The sequence below is a fragment of the Lingula anatina genome, chromosome 4 (genome assembly GCF_051362555.1).
Source record: "Lingula anatina isolate TDL-2025a chromosome 4, LinAna3.0, whole genome shotgun sequence".
In the NCBI taxonomy this organism is placed as follows: Eukaryota; Metazoa; Brachiopoda; class Lingulata; order Lingulida; family Lingulidae; genus Lingula; species Lingula anatina.
The window spans coordinates 21,981,275-22,000,159 of record NC_141770.1 but is presented as its reverse complement, the minus strand read 5'-3'; the positions used below and the strand labels follow the sequence as shown (position 1 = coordinate 22,000,159).

The 18,885-nt window shown below is 38.7% G+C and overlaps 2 protein-coding genes across 3 annotated transcripts; one reads left to right on the top strand and one right to left on the bottom strand.

The window, feature by feature from the left end:
* Positions 1-1,839: 1,839 nt before the first annotated feature.
* On the bottom strand, positions 1,840-8,394 carry LOC106160524 (solute carrier family 15 member 4). Its single transcript, XM_087011611.1, has 10 exons — positions 7,280-8,394; positions 7,051-7,149; positions 6,599-6,636; positions 5,639-5,778; positions 5,107-5,288; positions 4,724-4,923; positions 4,167-4,350; positions 3,644-3,811; positions 3,253-3,384; positions 1,840-2,748 (listed from the first exon to the last, which is right to left on the bottom strand). Exons 1-10 carry the CDS (start codon positions 7,560-7,562, stop codon positions 2,498-2,500), a joined length of 1,677 nt encoding a protein of 558 aa, XP_086867737.1. The 5' UTR covers positions 7,563-8,394; the 3' UTR covers positions 1,840-2,497.
* Positions 8,379-18,570, top strand: LOC147762575 (uncharacterized). 2 transcript variants are annotated; one of them, XM_087011610.1, is made up of 8 exons: positions 8,379-8,625; positions 13,242-13,332; positions 13,484-13,578; positions 14,087-14,226; positions 14,593-14,730; positions 15,156-15,826; positions 17,628-17,803; positions 18,075-18,570. In XM_087011610.1, exons 1-8 carry the CDS (start codon positions 8,450-8,452, stop codon positions 18,349-18,351), a joined length of 1,764 nt encoding a protein of 587 aa, XP_086867736.1. In that variant the 5' UTR covers positions 8,379-8,449; the 3' UTR covers positions 18,352-18,570. The 2 variants fall into 2 exon arrangements, with proteins under 2 accessions (XP_086867736.1, XP_086867735.1); XM_087011609.1 differs by having other exon boundaries at positions 8,380-8,625; positions 18,027-18,570.
* Positions 18,571-18,885: the final 315 nt, after the last annotated feature.

Sequence of the window (18,885 nt, the reverse complement as noted above, 5' to 3'; positions counted from 1 at the left end):
AAAGAAGATGAATTCCCTACGTGGTTATCATTTATTAACCAACAAAATACACCAAAACTATGTTAACAGTAAAGGTTTGGAAGCAGGGCAGCGAACGTAGTTTTTCACACATGCCCATCTGTCGCGTCAGCTGAATGTTCTTATCCCGACTGATAAGAGAAAGTTACCTAATACATGCAGGTGTGACAGCTAACATTATTTTTCACACCCGTGCAGTTTACCAGTGTCATTCCGGGAGAGCCAGGTCAGTGGACAAAAGGCCAAAGATATCGGACTGATAGCATTGGACACTACATTTCACACCTCTGCAACTTACCTCGCTACTTCCGCCTTACACGTGATCAGTGCAGCAGTATGTCGAGTAAAAATGTGATTCCACTATCATGTTAATATTAAAGTTTTCACTAACATAACCAAAAAATTCGACAACGTACCTCTGCTACGAACTTTTTTGGGGCTCTAGAAGCTGCTCTCTTCTTCCTTTCGACGCCGCATCATGCACACATCCTACAGGTAGGCCTAAGACTCTCGTCGGCAGCGCTCTGGCATTTACTGTCGCATTTTGGTACTCCGAAAAATCGAATATACTGGGTACAGCATCATCTTTTAGTTTTCTCCGTGCTTTTCCACCGCACAATTCAGCTCGCAGGTCACGTACGAAGCATTCCGGCTCGAAGTGGTCGCTACAGATCCTCGCGTGTTTTGACACTGTGCTGGGATTTTTTAACTTCAGAGAATTGAGCCAAATTTTACATTTTGCGGCATCCGCAGGCAGGATATAATAGCAGATGTCTTTCTTATCGTAACCTACATTACGGCACCCGGGAGCAACACAACTTTGCGGCATTTTGTTTTTCTGACACCTGGATGTTTAGTCACCTACTGCATAGTATATACTATTACTAGTACAGCTGTGGGAAGCTACTACCCAGGTTACGTCACTAGAAACTGACCAATCAGAATTTTCTCATCTAAATCTCATCTTTTCTCTCTAAAACTTAAAAAGAACAATTTTTTGACGTCGATTTATAGTTTTTATACTGTAAAAAAAGCAGTGAACGCTCTGTGTTCCTAGAGCACAGTAGGCCTTTAAGAAGTAACTCGAACGTACGGAGGGTGGGCGGGTCTGTCACGGCGCAGTCGGTAGCGTGCATGGATGCAAATGAGCAATCCAAAGCGTCATCAACCATGGAAACGCAAAGTCACGAGTTCGAATCCCGGATGAGGCACGTCACCCCATCACGACAACGACTGGGTCCCTGAATCAGGATGTCACGACAACGAATGTGGGCTCTCGTGGGTCTTCGCAATTTACCTTTTGCATAAAAACACGGTATACTTTAGAAAGTTTACATTAAGTGATCGATTTAAAACGAACATATTGCTGGTCTTTAGAAGTCTGCGTCGTCATTATAATATTTCCTTTCTTTTCACTTAAAAGTCCTTATATTGGTGCTACTGATCATGAAATTCAATTGAGCCATAGCTAACTCCGCATGTACTGCATTTCATCAAAATGTGCCATCAGAGATGGGATAATCAGAGAGAAAATTTTTATTTTTTACAAAAGTTGCTTCGCCTCTATTGCTTTTAACAGGCATTCACTTGTCTTTTTAAGCCCAACTGTGCTGTGTTGGCCCCTTGCTTCTAAAGACCGTTCATATGTTCATACAGAACCCGGGGCAAGTCCGCAGTCGACATTTGAAAGAGTAAAGACTACTCAATACGAAAACCGCCCAGGTGTGAACAGCTGTGGACCTCATCGTGCTCTATAACGATTTAAAACGAACATATTGCTGGTCTTTAGAAGTCTGCGTTGTCAATATAATATTTCCTGTCTTTTCACGTAAAAGTCCTTATATTGGTGCTACAGATATTGAACTTCAATTGAGCTATGGCTAGCTTTGACTATTATAGTCAACATGATAACCAAAGATTCAAAATTATTATTAATTATATGATTCATATAACACGATGAAATTGGTATTTAAACCTGCAATCAAGACAAATATCGTATACTACTCATTTAGGTCACTCCATACACAAGGAGACACTCAGACAGACATGTTCTCCGAAAGCTCGGAGCCAGTAACGTGTACTGAGTGATTCAAAAATGACTATCACGATAATGGTTTTCCTTTCCATCATCCTTAAGATATAAGAATAGGAAATTATTTACAGGAACAGAAAATATGCTATAGATAAATAGAGGCTATGCGGTGGTGTGGCAAGTGTTGTATTTAAGAAGGATTCTAGGTCTTACAAACAGAGCCTACATAATTTTTCTTGGAATGCAATTTCCAACTGAGTCTAAGTCTTTGTTAAAACTGTGTTCTTATAATTGTCTTAAATTGCCCTACCCCATTTAGGCATAAATATTACGCAATTTTAGCTGCAAGTGACGTCACACTAGAAAGTCATCACTCAGCAGATAAATAAATCGACATCGTGTAAGATTTGACAAGAGCATGGGCAACCTTTCAGAAATGGCTGCATTTCAGTCTTTCTCTTTATTAACATTTGAATTATTTACAGAGAGTTTTGATGTAGTTCTTTGTGACGTCACTCCCAGTAACGTCGTCGTATTTCGGCGTGTCCTTGAACTAATACGATCGCTTGTGCTGACGTACCGGGCCACGATGAGAAAGAAAATAAAGCAACCCACTAGGAGACCCACTAAAAACAGCAAGTAGTCGTCAGTGCGGCCCAAGTTCAGGCTCATGCATCTGTCGTGATGGTCATACCAATCTAGAGGGAACAAAATTGAAACCGATTATATAACATTGAGCTAGATGTGCACTTATAGGTGTGACTGAATATAGCCTTCTTTCTATTGTTCAGATGGAAGTGGTTGTACTTTAAGCATTGCTTTGTAAAATGAAAACCGTCGGGCACTCTTCTCGGATTATATATTAAGGATTTTAAAAGAAACGTTTATGCCATATTTTTAGTACCTTAAAACCCTACTTAACATACCGATTCCTTTATAAGTGATATCATTGTAAAGGCTTAATGCAAGGTCATTCATTGAAAGTTTTGGGAAAAGTCGAAATACATATCTGCCTACTCAACATCAAATTCAATTATGCTATTAGGATTAACAAAGCATTCTCGCTTCACGCACCAAGTCAAGGTGTTTATACCAGCGACTCTTTTTATCCACAACGTCAGAAACACCAGTGTTTTTTTTTAAGACGGGCTTGTACAAGGACGATTGAAATACCTTGTGAGGACAGTTTTCAAGATATCTACCTGGATTAAAGCGCTCTAGCAGTTCAAGCACACCATACGCAGTGAAATCCCCCAGACCTAAAGCAGTTTTCAGAAGCCCCAGCGACGTGCACCGAAGTCCTTTAGGGGCGCCCAGGTACGCCAATTGCATTCCTGAATTAGAGGTAATAATTTGGACATTAAAATATTTTCAACATACTACTGAAACGATTTTCTGTGAAGTACATATATCATACGTTTTCATGAAGTTATCAATTCTATAGATACTAATAGCTAAAGTCTTCAAAAAGAGCTAGAATTTGAAATATTCAAAGGTGTAAGCTATTATTTTATAATGGGCTGGTACTAACTTAAGTGAGTTTAACGCACAGTCATTTGGATGTCTCTGTCTCTCTCTACTTTATTTTCATACCTGATACCAATGTCAATATTTCTCCCAATCCTATCAGTGCGTACTGGGGAATGAGAACAAAAACCGATAACGAAGAAACTCCATGATTTGCTTTGCAGTCCTTCTTTCTCTCGAACTCCAGGACAATGGCAACAAAGGCTGATAATACAGCACACACCAAACCAATACCTGAATAAATAATAATAATAAAATCTTGGAACTAAAGATCGGATACTATAAAAGTCACGTACAGTGTATATGTCGTTTGACAACATGCCAGATAAGCCAAAGTTGTTTGTTTTGATTTTTAAATTCCTAATATGCGGTGCCAAACATGGAGTTATATGGCATTGATATATTATATCAATTAAATTATCTTACACTATCACTATCATGAACATCGAATTAACCATTATGTCGTCATGGATCAACAAAGATAATTTGGAAGACTGTCAGAAAATATCTCTGGAGCCGCCCCTACATGGGGTAGGCTATCAGCACTGGTGTTTACTGGTGTCGCTATGGAAGCCAAAAATATCATTACCCATTCTTGAAAACAAGTCCACTTTTAGTTTCCTCCACCGAAGTCTCGAGCTGAACATGGCCAGGATGACTGCCACCAGGATGATGACCGTGGTGTCATTGAAGCTAGACATGAATGCGCAAGGTGCCTGGATGTGCTGCGGAGAGAGCACGCTGTCGGCCTGGATTCCGTATGTTGTTAACATCTCCATACAAAAAGGCAGAAAATAAATGCATATATCATACGGTGGTTATAACAGCTATCAGTTCTTAGGGAAAAAAATCGGAACTTGATAAGACTTTTCGCGATGTTTTTTTTTTTTTTTTCAAAATATCGAAGGAGGCTGACGGCTCTATGATCATATTCTTGATTATTCTCAGATGATCCACGGGTGTCACTTACATGTACTATCTTTACAACTTAACCTATTTATGTCTCAAGTTGGCATCAAATAGCAATGTTTTGAAAAAACTGTTCTAGGTTCTTTTTAAAATGTTTGGGAATTTTTCCTATTTTTGCCAAAAGGTGTCTTTTATTCCATGTTTGACCAAGATGGACCGTGATGGACCAACACTCACCTGTGAGTATATAATGTTGAAGCCAAAGACTGAGGAATTCACCAGCACTATCTTGACAAGCTTTTTTAGATTGTCAAAAGCTGTTTCTTTTCTGTCTCGAATATGAGATGTGAGGGTATAACTCTGCTCTGTCCGGGATTGCTTTAGCCAACCAACATGACTGGCCAATAAATAAAAACTTCTGCATGTCTCAGAACCCGCTGTATAAAATAATATAAATATATATCTAAAAGGAATGTGAAAGAATCGTTCATCCCGAGTTTAAGAGAGCTGACGATGGCTAACGATCTCGATAGTCTCTGATAGTCAGGATGCCGTGGATAATAAATGTATCTAAAACGCAGGGTGCTTTTTTATGAATGGAATTCAAACTTCGTATTTACCTTCAGACTTCGTATCCAATTTGAATATCCTTAGTCCAGTCAAGTAAATAACGAACGCTAAGGCCGTCGCCACCAAACTCGGCAAAAAATTCTTCCAGTATTCTCCCTTGTTGGACAGGCCAATCTCGAACGCTAGAAGTGTGTTCACAAGGAACGCGCCACAGTTCCGTGATAAATATAACCTTGTGATAAATTATATGACTTATTTCAAAGATTTCATCGGCGTGCATCGTTGATGCTACACAACCAGTTTTCAGTCTCTTCTAACATTTTTGCCAGTCTAATTTTAGCATTGTCGAGTCAGTTAAGTTACTTGAAGTTGCAATATTACAACAGATCATTATCATATCATTTAGTTTGTAAGTATATCAAGGTAAATTTGCACCATTTAACACACACACACACACACACACACGATACGACAGAAATGGTTGATATACTATTACATGTAACAGACAGAGAACTAGCGCTCTCTATTCACGATATTCACGTCCCGTTTGTATATTGTATATAAATCATAGTCATAACTCACATGTGCATGAATAATTCACAGTTGTGCTCACATTTGGATAACTGCGTGACGCCCAGGACAGCCAAATTGGGAGAGATACAGGCTTCCCCGATCACACATAATGCTAAGGCGGCAACAGCGACGTTTTCTCGTACAGGCCACTGTAATATGCATTTCATTGATAAACTGAGTCAAGAACAGATACACAATGTCAAAAAGACATGTGGACAGACAGACAGACAGACAGACAGACAGATAGGCAGGGTGACTTAAGTGACAGGGGGCTCTCTACTGGCCTGAATAGTTAGGGAGTTTAACTCGGATGGCCGACAAAGTTAAGTCAACTACATGTACATGTATGCGCAACGGCGGATCAAAGGAGGGCAAAGTGGACAGGCACGACCATGTCCCTTTTCTCTTGCCCCGATTTTTCATCCCCATGTCCTTTAGCCTACATTATAGTGAACTTGTCCTTGTCTATTTTTTATAATCAATGCATCCTTGTGACCCCCCCCCCCCCCTTAACAAAAACCTGGGTTCGCATTCGGTTAAGGTTTTACAGTTATTCCTCAGGGTGTTGAATATATTTCAATGAGAAATATCCCGATTTAAATCACTAATATCAGTTCTATCATAGTACGACATTATCACAGATAACATTTTCGGCCTAGTTATTCAGCTGATAAGCAAACTAAGTTGTATATTTGCATCATGATTGCAAGTGTTGAGAAATTCTGTAATTTGCATAGATCTACATGTACATGTATTTTCTGCAATAGAGGTCACAGCTTTCAAAGTAAATGTTTTTTAAACAGCCAAAATCAAGCCAATAATGAAACTTGCTTTATATTTAAATATTTAGCATTCATTTTCATGCGTATTTATACGTACAATATTCTAGATGTGATAATTAAATAATCTGAAGAAAAAAACGCGTCTCCAATTCTGACACATACATATGCGAACTACATGTGTACTAACCTGTTTTGCTGCAGCTGCTGCCTCCAATAAACTTGCGCCTGCACAAAAAAAAAATCAATTCTGTCATTCTCCTACCAAAAGGCGGCACATTGTGGCATTTTAAAAGCAAAAATATACATATATATAATTGAGGGAGGCTGCATTTAAATTCGACCAAGAGTCGACCAGGACCACATCGATTAATCACAGGGCCTGTTATAAGGGGTCACTTGTGTGGGGGCTTATTGCTTGATGAAAGGAGATGTAAACAAGAAGCATTAGTGTAGGGGTTTTAAAATATAGAATTCTGGTGTGCGAGGACGTATACTAAATTGGCTAATATCTAATACGAGTTGATAAAGATGGAGTAAATACACGTGTTTCAAAATCAACTTTACAGCTAGTTTTTAATTAACTCCTTCGTACACTGCTTTTTGGTAATTTACTATCTCCATGGAATCAATGCAACTGACCTGTAAGATAGGCAGTAAATCCTACGGCTAGCATTTTTTTCTTGTCCACAAAGACGTCTGCCATGATTCCTCCCACTAATGACATGCAATGACAAACACCTGGAATATTATTGTTATATTTTTGTATTTGAACTTTTAATTCCTTGCTTATTGTCCAGTCTTATTTAGAATGAGAACAATAAAAAATACACAAACGATGTACATGTATTTGACAAATAAGATTACTTACCAATAAAAATCATTCTGTAGCTCAAAGATTCCACGTCTGTTTGTTTGAATTCAACGTACCACAGACTAGCCATATTTGTGACCACGGTGAAGTACGCCACGTGCTGCAGAAAATCCAAAACCATTATAATGGTCACCGCCCGCCATCCTCCGCGGCCGTTCGAAATTTTTTCGGGACCCTCCGCCGCCCCGTCGTCACATGTTGGCTTCAACAACGGAGTCTTTTCAGAACTCCCCGCGATAAAAGAAGTGCTCTGTGTTAAATTATTCGACTTGCTTTCCATGATTTCTCTAGGAGGCAACACTGTCCAAAATCATAGCAAACGCAGTTGATTTACGCACAGCATAACTGCACAAAGTAAATCTTTCTGACTCTCAGATGTCAGTTCTAGTAACTTTGGAACGCAAATACCCAGGTTAGTCAAGAAATCTATATTCTTCATTTCTACGTCCTAATATGTTAACAACAATCAAGCACCTTTGACCAACTGTCATAATTCTGTCAATGTTTTGGATGCAATGGCGCCCTAGATTAAATTCTTAAATTAGGTCAGGCTCGGCTTACTGCTTGTCATCGGGGCAAAATTGATTGTTGTATAGATACGAGATGTACAGTTTGACTACCGGTAAACACTATTAATTCCGCTATCAGGTCACTTTCGTGCTATCATTCCATGATAGACCTATTGCATTTAATTTTATGAAACAATTAACTACGTCATATGGACTGAAATCTCAATGTCTGTTCAAAACAGAAATAACAATGGCTAAATTTGGACGAGCTTGTCCCGGTGCATAAGTAAAGCGTATTCCGTCTCTGAAGTTTGCTTCTTCGGAAAAAATTGTATTTCCGCAGGGAAAGTGACAGTTTTAAGGTCTAGAGTGTATATCACATTCACGCACTCTCACGTTTGAAGCTACAGTAGGAATAAGCAGTTACGCTGTACACTCATGACGTTACGTCGTGCGTGGACTGTGGTTACGTCATAAAGTTGGACGTTTGTAATCACGCTTATTGTGACGTCATGATCGCGTTTTGCAGGTTTCCTTGGAGAAATAAACATGGCGTAAGATATGCCTCAAACTCTTATTTTTTTCTAGGTATTTGTAGGTTTCAGAGGTTACATCAAAGAAAATATGTAGGTAATTTGATCAATATTCGGACAGGAAAATGCCAATTCGTAAATTACTCAAGCCAACTGGAAAATTGGTGATGAATTTAATTCCATTGGACCGGTCTTCTATAGACACTGTCGCTCATGTCGGCAACCAGAGAGAAAGAAAACACTACTACAAAGTGTCCAATATCATTGATAACTTAAAAGGGGAGCAGGAACAGAAATTCAGGTCAGTACAGTATATATTTTCTGCATATTTTGTTCATTTTAATCGAGTCTTTATTATTTAAAATTGAATTTTTATCTAAAGATGCATGTAGTAAATCTCTTTCTTCTTATTTTGGGGCCATGTCGATACTCCCCTGCACCGATACTTCCCCGCACCGATACTTCCCCGCACCAATACTCCCCCTCAGTATATCTGTAATTGTGGGGGAGTGTCGGTGCGGGGAAGTATTGGTGCGGGGATGTACCGGTGCGGGGGAGTATCAGTGCGGGGAAGTATCGGTGAGGGGACGTATCGACATGTAACCCTTATTTCATTCTTATGGGGTTTAAACATTTTGATATGTTCAGCATGATTATATTTTAATGGTATTATTTTCTACAGAAATTCCCTTATGACGTTGCAGACAAGAGGTTTGTGGGCGTTTTGAATTACTTTTTCATTCTTTCTATTAATCGTTTAGTTTTCAGCGTTAAGAGACGAACACTTCAAAAACCAACATGAAAATTATATCAGTAGCCTTCTAGTAATAAAGAAACTTGTACATGGCTTGCCATCAACATTCTCTCTCTCTCTCTCTCTCTCTCTCTCCTTATGTGTGTGTAAAATATTAACACACTATTAATTTGTGGAAGTTATTTAAATCATAAATTGATAGATTATCGTAAAAAAATTAAGTAAATATCGTGCCAACACTTTGATAGGTAGACACTTACGCACATTTGTTAACTACTACTTTGAGAATTAATAGGGGTCTATTGTAGCCTTGTAAAACGTCACCTGTTATTCAGGGTAGGGAATTCCCCTTCTATAAATAGCTTGCTTTATATTAATCAGGGGCGGATCCAGAGATATTTTCTGACAGTCTTCCAAATTATCTTTGTTTATCCATCCTCCATTTTTGACCGGCTTCCGACAGAAAAAATTAGATACCCTTCAATGTAAACTTGAAAATCTTACCCTCTTCAGGAAGACCCATAAGAGGGCCTAAATTCGCTCCATATAATATTTACAAATACTCCGCACCACTATCGCCGCCTGATGTCAAATGTAAGTTATATATGCTTGTCAGCTTTGTGCGACATACAAGGGCTCCAATGACGTGGGTCATTCTTCACAATCCCACGCATTGACCCTGTTTTGGTAATCATTCTTAATTTCTGCAACTTGAAAAATTATAATGTGAGAAATATAAAAGTCGACCAATAAGTCCAATTGATATATAAAGACTCATAAATACATAACCAAAACGTGGTGAAGCTCGGTCGTAAGCTCGGTCGTCGTATCACTTTATGAACAACTGAGAAGTAACGTATTTCAATAATATTTTTAATATTAAAAAAAAGTTTTTCGAGACAGATGCTCCGATTTAGGTTTTTATAAAAGCCACGTAGTGTACACCTCAGCTAATTTCTTAATACGTGTGACAGTATGTCGGCACAGTATCTTTTATATGGCCACCCTTGGCACAATATGAGTTTAGTTCTATTAACCGGTCGCACACAGTCCAATTTCAACTGACATTTTTCGAAAAATGGAAGGTCTAAACACTGCGGTGGGGAATTATTAAACAAGAGCTCGATAACCCACCGCATTCGGACCTTACAACTTTCACCTGTGAGACCTCTACTATATAAACAACACACACCTGAGTTAGCGGTTAGAGTGGTACAGAAAATTAGCATATATGCTGACTCAGCTGTTTCAATCGATCAACTCTAGGCCCAACCGGTATATAAGAATGCCTGGTCCTCATTAAGGAGAAATCCACATTTTACATAAAAATGATTTCTGCCAGAGAAGAAGCTGTCGGTCAATCTTTTGGTGGTGCACACTTGTTTATTTAAAAACACAGAGTTATTTATTAGATAACTCTATGTTGGGGAGACCGAGGCTAGTTGGACCCCGGGGGTAAAAGAATTGGTCACATCATTTTGTAAAGTGACCATATCCAATAGTGCTAAGTAAGCGTCGGCAGTGAGTCCAAATGAAATAATTTAGCATCTTAAAGTAACTTTATTAAATTAAGAGACTTGATGGAAGGGGGTCAACTTACCCCGGGGTCCAACTAGCCCCGGTCTCCCCTAATTTTTCCAAAAGTAACGTGATCCCATTGATAAATTTATTTATATATTGATTTATTATTATTATAATTATTATTATCAAAAATATATTGTTGTTCTTATCTTAAGCTTATAATGGTAATTGTCATAAATATGCCTACTTATAGTGCTACCCCTCCCCATGCCGTCTAGGGGCTTTCTCCCAAAATAAAACGGTATTTTTCCTTAAAAGCCGAGGTCAGTCTAGTGCAGTGGGAAGATTTTGGGTATCAATAAACGGGTCAGCGGTACCAACTGCCCTTCAGGCATTGCAAATCAACGTGTTAATTGTCACATATAAGCAGACAATAAAAGACAATGCTGCATTAAAATGTAGGCAGTCATCCATCTAATGACTTTCTCGAAAATATCTTTCACAAAACAAAAAAAATTGTAGCACGAAGAATAACCTTACCCCAAATTGGAATAAACATGTAAAAAAAAATAAAACAGAAGGTCAAATCACTGCCTTGGGCGAGTGGCAGAGGATAGGAACGAAAGATATCGATAACCCTCTACCTCCGGACCTCGCTATGTACGGTGTACTACCACTATATAAACTGTACACAACACAGCTGGCGGCCGTAGTGGTGCGAGCAAGCTGAATACAAGAATGCTGAGTCAGCAATTACAGTAGATGCAGTTACGTTCTTAGGCATTCATTATCGCGACAATTTAGGCGGACATGTGGATAGAAAAAACATCTTGATATAAAATAAGAGAACCATTGTGTGTGAAATCTTGTGAAATCTTAAAGTTATTTTGGTTGCATTATAGGTGATCATAAAATTAACCAGTTCATGAAAATCCAGCTATGTCCTTTACCGAGAGATTAAACTGACCTGCGCCTATGTTGCAAAGAGGAGGGGTGGGTCGCCATTATTATTTAAACTACATTTTCATTTCCATATAAGTAAATTTAGCTTGGCATGCAGTCATCCATCTAATAACTTTCTCGAAAATATCGTTCACAAAACAAAAATTGTTAAGTACGAATTAAGAATAAGCTTACCCCAAATTGCAATAAACATGTAAAAATAAAACAGAAGGTCAAATTACTGCAGAGGATGGGTTCGTAAGATTTCGATAACCCTCTGCCTCCGGACCTTACTATGCAAGATGCACTACCACTATATAAACTGTACACAACACAGCTGGCGGCCGTAGTGGTGCGAGTAATCTGAATATAAGAATGTTGATTCAGCAGTTCGAATCAATAGGCTATTGTTGTACTGTATTGATGTCGGTGTTACCACGTGATGGTGTGTTGATTTGCTTTCAGATGAAAAAATCCCCATATCAGCACACGTTGACGTTAACGTTAGGTTAATGGTAGTTTAATAAGTGCGTTCTGCTCATTATCCAAATAAATACTTAAAAAGTAAATTAATACTCGTTGAGGAAGTGATAATCCCTGTTTTATAGCAGAAAATGAAAATAAATCCCGTACTGTTGTCGTACAGTGCCTACTGTACATGTAGCACTGTACTGCTGTCGTTCAGTTCCTATTGCATATGTAGCCTGTCTGTATAAAGCGAAATTGTATTTCATTATAAAACAGCAATGGCAACAGTAACGACAACAGTATGGGAGTGCATGTGACCGATAAACGGCTCATGTAAGACTTAAATTCAATAGAACAGTAAAGGGTAAAGAAATGTCTGCAGTCCGAGTCGTTTTATCATAAATATCAATGGTTCGCTAGCGATACAGTAAGCATTACAGCAAAAAGTAAACCGGGTAGCTGTAAATTGGAATGAATAAAACAAGGATAGATGAGCATGAATGGCATTAAATACGACACAAAGCACAGAGAAAACTATAGAGCACACGTTTACAGTGCAAACCCAGTGGAACCCAGCAGTAAAAAAAAATAAAATTCTTCGTGCGACCTTTCGACCTCCTCTTCACGCCTACACGCCTACAACGCTTACAATATTCTCCCTCAAACTCCCTACTCCGTTTTCTTTTACGGGACTTTTTATAATAACAGGGCGTTTTTAAGACAGTGGCTGTGTATGGCAACATCACATCTTTAATAGATTTCATAGTATAATAAAATAGCAGTAGATATAGGTACATTCTAAGGCATTCATTATCGTGACAATTTAGGCGGGCATGTGGATAGAAAAAACATCTTGATATAAAATAAGAGAACCATTGTTTCTGAAAACTTCAAATTGTTTTGGTTGCATTATAGGTGATCATAAAATTAACCAGTTTATGAAAATCCACTACCAAGAGCTTAAACTGACCTGCGCTTATGTTGCAAAGCAGTGGGGTAGAGTCGCCTTTATTATTGAAACTACATTTTCATTTTCTTTATGCACCATATAAATAAATCTAGCTTGACAGCTGTCGTAAATGTATTTGAAAAAAAAAAATGATTGAACTTTTATGGTGTTTTCCATAAAAATCTCAATGCGCCCAACACCATCGTGAAAGACAACTACTTGCCCCTTTAATTCATTGAAACCGATGAAAATAATTAAGAAATAGTTTTTTTTTTCATTTCAGAAAAGAAGAAGAAAAAATGATGAGCCGCTACGACAAGCTTCAAGCACAACTGCAATCCCACAAAGACAAACAGGATGAAAGAAATTTAAAGGTTTACTCTCTCTCTCTCTCTCTCTCTCTCTCTCTCTCTCTCTCTCTCGTTACAATCGATTCATACACTATTCATAAACTACCTGTACTCTTTAACTCAATTGCTTCCTATCATTTTTGTGAAAAAAAAGGGCGAATCTTGGTGTTTTCAGAAATACAGGAGGCTCTCAAAAGAAACCAAGCTAAATGTGCTCGAAGTCACTAAACTTTTAGCCGAAGAAAACAGGATTGAAGCTGCTTCTGCAAGGTAAGTTCTCCCACAGTCGTATTCAAAACAGGTGTACTTCATATCAACGGTATTTAAGGGTAAATCTACAGATTTTTAGAATAGTAGGCTACTAGGGAATTATAACAGATTTTGACCAAAATGTTCAGGGGCGGTGTGTTTCGGCGTTAGAGAAATCACATACCTAAAGAAGATAACTTTTTAAAATGACTTAGACTGTGACTTATAACGTTAATTAACAAACAAAGCTTGACATCATGTCAGAGAGACAGAAGTGTTAAAAAAACTTAAGAAGATGTGTAACCCGGTACAGTGATTATTGATCGAGGCCTTACTGTAGCCATACATTATAAGATTCTACAAAAAGTTGTCCTCGAGTTTTAAAAAGCCTATATATACTATTAAGTCCAAAATATTATTTATTTCTAAATTGATAAAATAACTGCAAGAATCATCCAACACACTGGCTTTAAATAATAACGTGCTATGCCCTTCCTCGTGGAGAAAGTAAGATGTGATTTATCTCTAGTTACCTGGGTAACGTTCCCATCCACCTTCAAGTTGGAATGGAAGATTGCCATGGCTTCTCCCTCGCGGGTAGTACGCACAGCGAGACCGACAGGTTCAAGAATGTGAAGTCAAAACTTTTTGATTATGAGAAGAAACAAGGTAATTGTATGCTTATGTTACTTTAAGCCATAGAAACATTTCAGTGAATTTCCCTTTGGTCTTCACCAATTTTGCAATTTTTTCTCAGCAAAGCATTAATTTCATTAGCTGACACTTTTGTCAAAATGAAAATAAGTAGTAGTTTCTTCAACCCGATCTGCTTGGGTGCAGATAAATGTGATTTGGCTTTTTTTGAAGAAACGAATATTATAAATTCCTTTACTTCATACGAGCTCTGGTACATTGGTTATTTTCCAAAACATGCAAGAAGAAAGACGACAGCAAGCTCATGAACTGTTTCTGTAAATCGTTTCGTTAGGTCTCTCTCTCAGTTCCAAATGTTCTAATTTCTAATTTTCTCCCCAGGAAGAAGCATGCGCTCCTTAATGGCGGAGTATTGCGAGGACATCCCAGGAGCAAGCAAGCACGATGTCACCCACCTGAACACTGGCAGAGTGGGGACATTTGACAGACGCCACTCCCATCATCCCCCACCTTCAGATAGTATGTATCCCAGTTCCCCTTTTAGCTTTTATAAAACTATAGGTTTCATTTTAATACGTCTAGCCATTTGATTACGGATTATGGATTTGTTATTCGAAAATGCACAGTATTTTAAAATACAAAAACAAGCGCACGCGCGCGTGCACACCCTTCGGAAGGCTTCCACCCACCCACTTACACACACACACACACACGCAGAGTTAAAATCAGTTTGCTAGCAAAGTTAGATAACAAATAAAACGGAATCAGGGACAATATAATCACTATCGAAATATCTATTAACTTCCATACGTCTTTCTTCACTGAGCGATGTGAAACGAAGCTCTCCTGAAAATGTTGTAAAAAAATAATAGCAAATAAATGTGTTACATGGCGATATTTCCTGATATCACATCTGCCATATATGTACTGTCTTTTACCTACAGACAGTACCTATAAACTGAAAGTAGAGGCAGCAGCAGAGGCAAGGCGAGGGTCCTGGGCTCACCCACGAGAGCAGAAAGACAGCTCGACCACTCTCCCCCAAATCGGAGGCAAAGACCGTAAAAAAGGCAAAAATCGAACCAATTACAAAAGGAACCAGCAGGACTCGATAAACACCACACCAAGGGGTATACGACAGCCATCAAAAAAGAGAAGTAGCCAGGAGAACCTGCGCCGAGGTAGCAAGAAACGGCTTCACTTTGAAAGCAAATCTCAACTGGTGCAAGGCAGTAACGAAAGCCTCTTGCGAGAAAGTGAGGGCCGCTTAATACGGGATAGTAAGGGGCAACTGCTGCGGGACAGCCAAGGGAACTTAGTTCGTTACCACAGCAGGCACGTGAAAGAACAGCTGGTGCGGGACAGCCTAGGTCGTCTTGTTTACGTCAAGGTTCCTAAGACTGACAAACCCGCTGATCAGCTGACCGGAAGCCGACTGTCCATTGGTTCCAGGGACGCCATTGCTGGTGGACGGGCAAGTTTTCAAAAGTATGTCGTAAAAAACAAACCCCACAAAAACGAGGAAGATTCTTCACACTCAATAGATCTAATTGCTGTAACGAGCAGTGAGTTCAACAATATGGACCAGAATTCAACAGACAGCATGGACATTAAGGTAGGAATCCCTTCTACGAATTTTGCTACCACACAAATCAATAAACAATATGTGGTTTTTACTCTTCATGGGAAATCAATTAATAAGTTGGATAGGTGGGTACTCAAAATGTACACACACTGGACAAAAGAAGTGTCACCCCTACTGAGCCAATTAATACTATGGAGGAGATAAATGACTTCGGAATGATATGCTCCTGGTATCATTTTATTAACATCAAATTTCACAAAAAATCACAAAATGAGAACAAAATATACATTCTACCAAAATATGCAGTTTCAAGTCCAAAATTAGTACTTAGTGGCATAACCACGTGACCTAATAATAGGTGCCAGTCTACGAAGCAAGGTTTCATATAATTGTCTGATGCGTTCAGGGCTTATGCTGGCCCAAGCATGAAACACTGAATATAACAGAGTTTCTCTGCTGGTTAGACGGGCATTTGTCAAAAGTTTTGACATATCATTCCACACATTTTCTATTATGTTTGCATCCGGACTCTGGGCAGGCCACATCATCCTGCGAATGTCCTGTTGGTCAAACCAATCATCAACTGCTCTGGGCCTGTGACAAAGAGCATTGTCATCCTGGTGAACAAATGGATAATTCCTGTCACCAAACATGTCAGTAATAGATGGTAGCAAGCCTGACTCCAAAACATCGATATATTTCTAGTGATTCATGTTTCCATTAACCACTATCAATTCGCCCAAGCCATGGATGCTGATGCAGCCCCACATCATGATGAATATGCTGCTCCGGGTTCGAAAATTCAGTGCATGTGGTTCAAATGCTTTACCATCAGTTTGCCAGCATAGTACCCGTCTGTCATCAGAGGTCAGACCAAAGCGACACTCATCAGAAAAATATATAGGACCAATTGTCATGAACTGTCCAGTTCCAGATCCTGTTGACCCTAGTTTACTCTACGTTGCCTGTTTTGTAACGATATAAGAGGTTTCAGTCTTGCTACCCTGCTGTACACTCTCTGAGCATGTAACCGACGCCTAGCAATTTTCACATACACATTCTTATGTGTGAAATTGTTCCACTGTGTTGTCAACTGACAAGCAGTGTCGAACTTTGACAACCTGGACATCAAAATCAGTCGTCGGTCTTCACGGCCAGTATTTTTTCTTGGACGACCCATCAGAGGCAATTTGTCTCTTGATCCAGTGTTTCTATACCGAGACCAGACCCTCTGCACGGTTCTGACTGAACAATTCAATTGTATCGATATTCTGACATTGCTTATATTCCGCCTCTTCAGGTTAACAACTTGCACCTATAACCGTTAGATAATTGCCTGTATCTTGCCATATTGGAGGAAGACAGGAATAACATTTGCTGTACATGTACAAGACCAACAATACAATTCAATGGTATAGCGGTTTTATACTCATTAGTCACATTATAAGTAGACCAGGCATTATAAATACCCAAGATCTGCCTACTTTTATTACTCTGAGTTAGGGGGTGACACTTCTTTTGTCCAGTGTGTGCACAATTACAAACGCATGCACAGACGCTTTGCCCTTTTTCGTAACTTCAGAGTATGATCACCGTTTTGAAATGTTTTGTGGGCTTGTGAGGCATTTTCCCACATTAAAAACATTTTCCCACATTGAATCTAAGCCAGGTTTCTCAAGAAAGTGAATAGATACAGCAAGACCATGTCTCTTACAAATTGGGAAATGGGTTCCAATTTTGACCCACCAATTTCCTTCGCCGTTCTAATACAACTTTAGCATTTTTATTTAAAGGAAAACAAGTAGAGAACAGCTTATTTTATATATTTTAGGACATACATATAACAGTACCAGATAGTACAAAAAATGCTCGAACACCATCAAGTAACGTTAAAAGTCCGCATAAAAAAGAACGCGTTGATAGCCGAAACAAGAAGCGTCTTGTAACCGATGAAGAGATGACGGATTTTTGTCGCATGTTGAACGATCCGAAAAACAGAAAACTTCGGTAAGTATGCCATTAAATGTAAGCTTGTGTAAACTTTGTATATGCTAATTATAAATGCAAGTATGTGTACTTATGATACGTTTATATCGCTTTTGGTGCTAGGATAGGTACATACTACCAGGACACATAATCTAAGATAAAATGATTAGAAGAAAGACCATTAGGATTCTCTTGCTTCTTTTCCGATTTCATTAATTTCATTAACGTTTCTCGCAATGAATAGAGAAAAGTTGGAGGCGATCCTTCCACAGACTTCCGGTCATTCTCTCAGTAGCCAACAGCATGACAAACATAGAATGGAAATATTGCAAATGTTGGCGGCACATCTTCCGAAAATGATGTCGGAAGAGAGGGAATTAAACACGATTCCGTTCACTGCCAAAGACGCTCTGAACTGCCGATATCTTCGACTAACAGACCAGAATATCAAGACTTTGGAAGAATTATGTCGATCGCAGGGTTCGCCTCTCGATTTTCACCCTCACATGCACGATTATAACGTCTTTGATGAGGCAGATGATGGACAGCAGCAGCTCAGAAGTCAGTGACATATGCAAATGACGTGTAACTGAACAAAAACACGTGACCTATCATATACTTGTGTGATGCACTGCGGATGTAGGATTACACTATAAAGACAAAGGTGTTATTTTAACTACTACAACTTCACTATTTTAAGTAAAACACAGCAATATTTTGTAGTGATACATGTTCAGTGCGTTTTATTCGGTTAAACAAGGAATGTTATTTCTGAAAGTTTGAAAGAAATAAACTACATTATTTGCTAAGATTTTTGAGATATTTTGATTTCAATTTAACAAAACAAAATATATTAAACCAAATAATTCATATAAAACCCAATATCAAATTAGGATTGGTGAACGAACAAATAAGACCACACCCAGGTTCAGTTCATTGATTGTTTTACCCAATTTTATCTATTTATCTGCTTATTCATTTATTATTATTTTTTTTTTTAATCCACTGACGTCTGTAGTAAACCAAACACGCAACAACCTGTGATTGGTTACGTTCGTGTGGTTATAACAGACACACCAACTTCGTCTTAGAACTGTTTCTCA

Coding starts and splice junctions, on each gene's coding strand:
- LOC106160524 (XM_087011611.1), bottom strand. CDS start 7,562: ATGGAAAGCAAGTCGAATAATTTAACACAGAGCACTTCTTTTATCGCG. Junction 5,289..5,638: donor TGTGAATTATTCATGCACAT/GTGAGTTATGAC, acceptor ATTTATCACAAG/GTTATATTTATCACGGAACT. Junction 2,749..3,252: donor GCTAGAGCGCTTTAATCCAG/GTAGATATCTTG, acceptor TGTTCCCTCTAG/ATTGGTATGACCATCACGAC.
- LOC147762575 (XM_087011609.1), top strand. CDS start 8,450: ATGCCAATTCGTAAATTACTCAAGCCAACTGGAAAATTGGTGATGAAT. Junction 8,626..13,241: donor GAGCAGGAACAGAAATTCAG/GTCAGTACAGTA, acceptor TTTTCATTTCAG/AAAAGAAGAAGAAAAAATGA. Junction 13,579..14,086: donor ATTGAAGCTGCTTCTGCAAG/GTAAGTTCTCCC, acceptor ATTTATCTCTAG/TTACCTGGGTAACGTTCCCA.